The 6,289-nt window shown below is 33.8% G+C and overlaps 1 protein-coding gene across 3 annotated transcripts; it reads left to right on the plus strand.

Moving 5' to 3' along the window:
* The first annotated feature begins 1,129 nt into the window (after positions 1-1,129).
* LOC127083548 (uncharacterized) lies at positions 1,130-5,084 on the plus strand. 3 transcript variants are annotated; one of them, XM_051023858.1, is made up of 7 exons: positions 1,130-1,570; positions 1,673-1,869; positions 2,504-2,584; positions 3,577-3,837; positions 4,047-4,124; positions 4,207-4,594; positions 4,666-5,084. In XM_051023858.1, exons 1-6 carry the CDS (start codon positions 1,453-1,455, stop codon positions 4,555-4,557), a joined length of 1,086 nt encoding a protein of 361 aa, XP_050879815.1. In that variant the 5' UTR covers positions 1,130-1,452; the 3' UTR covers positions 4,558-4,594; positions 4,666-5,084. The 3 variants fall into 3 exon arrangements, with proteins under 3 accessions (XP_050879815.1, XP_050879814.1, XP_050879813.1); XM_051023857.1 differs by having other exon boundaries at positions 4,744-5,084; XM_051023856.1 differs by having other exon boundaries at positions 4,207-5,084.
* The last annotated feature ends 1,205 nt before the right edge of the window (positions 5,085-6,289 follow it).

Consider the following 6,289-nt stretch of genomic DNA (forward strand, 5'->3'; position numbering starts at 1 on the left):
AATTTACATTTGAGATTTTGATATTATAATTTTTATATGTTTGAATTTTTATGAGAAACAATAAAATCATATCCGGGCTTATGACATCAATTCTTGTTTGTGTTTAGAATGTGTCTACGACACAATAATTTATCATTTGATAGTTAAAAGGGAAACCTTCGTTGTCATTATTTAAAACACTTATAAGATTGTTAGAAAATTAATTCAATATGAATAGATCCGAGTTAGAATCATGAACGAAATCATCTTCCTTATAAATATTTGAAGCACTCTCAAATGTCTTAGAGTTGGAATGTAAGAGTAACTCGAATAATTCAGCTAATACTCGAGTTTGCACAAGATCGATGAAAACTCGAATGTATGGAAGATGAAATCCATAATTTTGTGTGAAAAAAATATGTTTTTTTAATGTATTTTTATGAATTTTGAATGCTCAATTTATAGGTCAAACTGACATTGTTTCAACAACACTTTTGCTAAATGTTGCATTGTTTCATCTACAATATCACTTTTATCAAATGTTGCACTATTTCGCATTCTGCAACAATTTTCAAAGGTTGCATTATTTCACATTACAACAATTTTCAAAGGTTGTATTATTTAATATTCTGCAACACTTCACGAAGTGTTGCATATTTTTGAATTCAAACATACTGTAACACTTCACAAGTGTTACATATTTCTGAAGGCGAGCGAATATCAGTTATTACCACAGTAATTTAGGGGACCATAATAATACAGTTTTATCAAAGATATATTTTGTAGTAATGATTAATCATGTTTTATGAATGCATGTTCACACGTATATGAAGTAGTTCTCTTGAAGCATTTAAAAGTTATCTGTTATCTCTTCCTAACTTCATATGAAATTCTAGATTTACATGAAAATATTTCAATTGTGTGCCTATCATAAATCTTGAAAGCCTTCACTCGAGTTGTTTTTCAACTTGGTGTACACCTCTTAAGATAACTAGCACAAGCAATTGGCTCATTATATATAGAAAGATGACTTTATTAATGATGTATTGTATTTGACCTATATATTATTCAAATACATTAATTAATTATTGAATGTATTTAATTTTTTTTATATAAATAATATAATAAAGTGCGAATTTCATTTTGTTTCCATTGTTATCTATCCCGCGAGAGGCAGATTTATTTTCCCCAAATTTTCGGTGAGAAATATCCTTATTTGTTTTCCCTCTCTTTTCCTCCCTTATTTTCGGCAACCCAGCATTTCAACTTCTCTAACCCCTAATTTCTCCTTTTTCCGGCACCATTCACACCGCTCATGCTCCATTTCTAACCGTATAATTTCCCTCTAAACACCAAAACCTTACTGCTCCAACATTCAAATCCTTGAAAACTTTCACCAATCACTTTTCATTCTTCAAAAAACTAGCAGATTAACCCTAATTTCCCAAAGTTGATTCCACATTAGGGTTTCTCATGTCGGGTGGGTTAAGCCCAACACACCACGTCATAGTTCAAGCTCTCTTGTCACGAGGTCCACTCAAGGAGAAAGACCTACATTCCATGTTTGAGGACCTCACTAAGAAAAGTCCAGGTTTTCATTTTTCATTTTCCTAATTTTTTACTTTTGATTGCTACTATTTTTCCGCTTTTTATTTTATCATGATTTTGATTGTATTGCTTTGTTCTTGTATAGGCACTGACCGTCGGCTATTTGATGCATTTATTCTGGCAATAAACAAGGCTCTAACTTGTGCCAATTTTGAGTTACGTGCCTGCATTGATCAATATGATGGCCATGTTTATTATGGAGTTGTTAATACTGTTTCCGATGAACAATCAAAGCTCGGGACCAAGTACACAGTTCCGCAGATTGCTTTTTATAAGGCTATTGTAAGTGTAATTGTACTTGCCTCTGCTTTTCTGTTTGCATAAGTGCGTGATAGAAGTTATAGGCTCTACAAATTGCTTTGTATAATCCACTATCGGTGAAGTTCTTTTGGTTTGTCTGTCTATCATATTAGGACACACGGTTATTTGTAGTAAATGTCTTACTAGGGATGATTTATAAGGAAATATTGAAATCTGAGGATGGAAATTTTAAATGGTTTTGGTCAATAATATAATTAAGGTCAAAGTGAATGAAGTTTAATGTTGATTGTATGTTAGATGAGGTTGCTGAGTTTTCAGCGTGCAAATGTTATCCATGTGTACAAGATCATAGAGTTAAAAGAAGATTGGTCAGAAATAAGGTTCTGAATCTTTCATAAACTGCAAATCATGTTGTGTGTAATAAATTCTCATTTACTCTTACTATTAGGTAGCCACAAACTGATAAATTCAAGGAGAGATTTCAACAATTATTAATTGGATTAGGACCTCTTCTCCCATTTGCGTATGTTCAACATAGAATATGCATGTTTCTATGTGAACAATATCATTTGGTTGTTCAGTTTAATACCTTGGTCTTATATTATGACATCTTGAGACTAACCACTTATTATTTTCTTTTAATGTCAAACAACAGATTGAAGCAATAGTTCAAGATGACACGGCAAATGGTTTTATCTCCACCATTGGTGCTCTCAATCTTAATTTGGATGGCCAGGTTATAAATTTTCACCTACCTAGATTTTTCTGCTCATCAGAAATTGAATTTTGATTTACTTTACTAGCCTTTGATACTGTGAAGTATAATCAAACACATCAATTTAAAGCACTTGCAATTTACAAAACAGATACATGAGAATTTTTTGATGTTTGGACAGGGCCAAACAACCCTAATTAGTGAGAATCTACTTGTTAATATGTGCAATCAAATGGAAATTATGTAACTCTTATCATACAATCTCTAGTTTTCCTCTGATAAACATTACCAATTCTCATCTCATTAAACTTAGATTCTATACTTCTTTCGCTCTTATTTGATGGCAGGGCAGACCTTTGATTGCCAAATCTTCTTCCCAGCTCATGTTGAGAATTTACTCATTGTCTCAATGGCTGGTCTAGAAAATATTCCATAAATTTTTATAAAGAAAACCATTACAGTATAAACTTTTACAAAGTATATAGTATATAATCTTATGGAAAAAAACTCCAAAATAGCGAAGCTTATACAATTAGAATTGTCATTTACATATTTTGAAAACGTTGTATGAATTTTCATCGTCAAAATTATCATAAATCATTCTCTTACAATTCATTTATATATTTTACCTTTATGAGGTTGTGACGAAACTATTAAATATATTCAATTGAACTTATTTGGCTTTGTGAGGGCAGTTGCCATTATACTACATAACACAGGCCCACCACTTGATGTTTCTCTTCATCAATTAGGATTGTCATTTTGCGCTATACTGCTACCCTGTTTTGTGGGATGCTATCCGGCATGTCATTATGAAACTGCATTCTTTATGGTACCAGCTCTTCAATACTCTGTTTTTTAAAACACAGTTCTTAAATATGTTGTAACACCTATAGGGAGTTAGAGTGACATAGACCCATGCTGCAGTTCTATTGTTATCAGAAAATCTTCTATACAACTCACATATTTATGATTGGTGACAATAGTGCTCAAATTTCACGGGCTATGTGCAGGTTACAATTGGGACCAGTTCAGAGTCTCAAGGAGGGCAACAACAATGTCAAGGAAGCCAACCACAGGTGCCATATGCATTTAAGAGTTTTAATTTGTCTCAAAAGGAAAAAACTCTAAATGAACTTGTGAGGGACTCGTGGCTTAATTTGACCACAGATGGTGATGTTAGACTTGGTGTAAAATCATTCCTTGATCTCCGCAGCTGGTTTCGAAGTAATGATGTTCCATCCTGTCAAGTTTGCAATGAAGCTGGAATTAAGGTTGTCCCGCTTTACATTTTTACAGTCTTACTCTCAGTTTCTTTTTCCTTTTCACATCATTGGTTGTAGTTATTTTGAATCAGCATAGATTTCTATATTTACTTTTTCTGTTGGGTTTTCAATATTCTGTACCATGGAAATTGTAGGGAAAATGTTGAAAAAGACTACTGATATGATTATTTACTTATTCATTGGTCATTGCATAACAGGCAGAGTTGTGCAAAAATGAAAATTGTACTGTACGAATTCATCAATACTGCCTGAAGCAACTTTTTTCCCAGATAAAGGTATGAAGTCTAGCTCAATTTTTACCATCTTAGAAATGTGGAGTTCCTGTATGTCTTAATGCTGTTATTCATTGGTGTTTAGGCTGCAAAAGTTTGCCCAAGTTGTGGCACTTCATGGCCATTTACAATACCCAAAGCAGAATATGTAGAGACTGAAGATGATAATGGGCCTAGGCAAAGCCAACAGCCTACTGGTTCTAAAGGAAAGAAGCGAAGAGCCAATATGATTGTTGAGGATGACGGAGTTGGATGCAGCAATCAGGACGATCTCAATGAACATAGAGAAAGCCAGCATGACAATGAACGGGTGCGAAGAAGGACTAGACTACGGAGAACTCATGAAGCAGATATAGCAGGCCCTACTGCGTCTCAATCATCATCAGCTGTCACTGATTTAAGAAGAGTTACTCGAAAATCTTCTCGTCCAACCTAAACTGGTGATGGTATCTTGTTGTACCAGGGAATGCTAGGTGATGTACTATATTTTGCTAGAAATTCTTCTCGTCCAACCTAAACTGATAATCGTATCCTGTTGTACCAGGGAATGCTAGATGACGTACTATATTTTGCTAGAAATTCTTGTCCAACCTAGACTGATAATGGTATCTTGCTGTACCAGGGAATGCTAGGTGAAGTACTATATTTTGCTGCCGGCTGTTTTTTGTTGTTGCGAAGCTTAGGCCAACCTATAGCTTGAAATTCCAACCTTTTAGCTAGTAATCTAAATATCAGCTTGTAAATTTGTGTCGATGATTTAAGGTAAAGGCATTGATGTTATGCATATGCTCAACTTTGATATTGCTTATTAGTGTTTTTCATCTTCTGTCGTGTCATTATCACGATTTGGATAGAAGAATAGTTCTTGATAGAACATTAGAGCGAATATTATCTATGTAGTTGATCTCGCTTAATTGGATAAGACTTGATTATTATTGTTGTATAAAGTCAACCCTTTATTTATTTAGCTTTCTATTAAAAAAAGAATATTAGATGACTAATGCCATTCACTTGTTTAGGAATATTGCGGCACAAGTTTAACATTTCAGGAGAATATAATGGATTTTATTGCATGGTTGGTGTATATTTAAAGTAAAATAGGAAGATAGGAGACAAGATAATAAAATTGATGTATTTTGATTCCATTTTCCATCTTTGGTAGATCCAAAGTGAATGGCACAATTTGCCAACTGCTCTCTAAATTGATTGTTTATCTATATTTTATTATGATGTAACCCACGCGATCTCATGCTCTGTATCTTTTGCTACTAATTGCATGTTATTGTTTTTTTAAACTCCATAGTTTGTAAAGTTGGTGTTTTGATTAAACAAATAGCAAAAAGCCGAACCAAATGGGGTTGTATCTAGTGATTTTGTTTTTGTAACAAGGGGTCAAGCCCCAAACATAGTCAACCACAAGACCAAAGCAAAAGAATATGCACTTAATTGTCTTCACAATGGACATGGGATGCTCTAAAATTATTAGAGTAGTCTTCATTACATCTCATCTCATGTAGTGATTACCTAGAAATTCAAATATGATAATCTAATTTGACATTCTCTAGGGTCTTCTATCTTCTCTAGGGTTTTCCCTGAACCAACCTCTAATTATGCCATCATCAAGTCGGAGTCTTAGGTCTAGTAATTCTAGAGTGATCTAACAATCATTAAGTGATTGGAGGATGTAAGAGGTATGTTATATCAAGTGTGATAGTCATCTCATCAATCAGAAGATGAAATGACGATGTTTCTGCGTGTCATCTCTCAACGAATGTAAAATATAAATCATGTTCTATATAATCATATTTAGTCCTAGTAAAGTTCTTCACCTTAGATAGCTCTAAGACTTCCTGGTTCATAAGGCTACGTCATCTTTGATATCTTCCTGTCATGGTTTACACATTTCAACGTGTCACGATACTACACAAATAAATATTTGAACGTCAAACAATTCAATTAGTATAACAAAATATTTAAAAGAGCAATGAAATATTTATGCTACCTCTTACTCTCACACGTGAACTGCACCATGTTGTGCATATAGGAAGTAGTGAAGTGTCTTCGGGGCCTCTTAAAAAACTAACAAGTGCAACATCAGGTCCTATGCAGGATGTGGATCACGTGCATGTATATCAACATGAACACGAGTAGTATGTGCTTCGCCATGA

The sequence above is a fragment of the Lathyrus oleraceus genome, chromosome 5 (assembly GCF_024323335.1).
Source record: "Lathyrus oleraceus cultivar Zhongwan6 chromosome 5, CAAS_Psat_ZW6_1.0, whole genome shotgun sequence".
NCBI classification, from domain to species: domain Eukaryota; kingdom Viridiplantae; phylum Streptophyta; class Magnoliopsida; order Fabales; family Fabaceae; genus Lathyrus; species Lathyrus oleraceus.

What these genes read in the sequence shown, in the direction of transcription:
- LOC127083548 (XM_051023856.1), top strand. Translation starts at nt 1,453, where the DNA reads ATGTCGGGTGGGTTAAGCCCAACACACCACGTCATAGTTCAAGCTCTC. An exon ending in ATCTTAATTTGGATGGCCAG is followed by an intron (nt 2,585 to 3,576) that starts GTTATAAATTTT and finishes GGCTATGTGCAG; the next exon opens with GTTACAATTGGGACCAGTTC. An exon ending in GCAATGAAGCTGGAATTAAG is followed by an intron (nt 3,838 to 4,046) that starts GTTGTCCCGCTT and finishes ATTGCATAACAG; the next exon opens with GCAGAGTTGTGCAAAAATGA.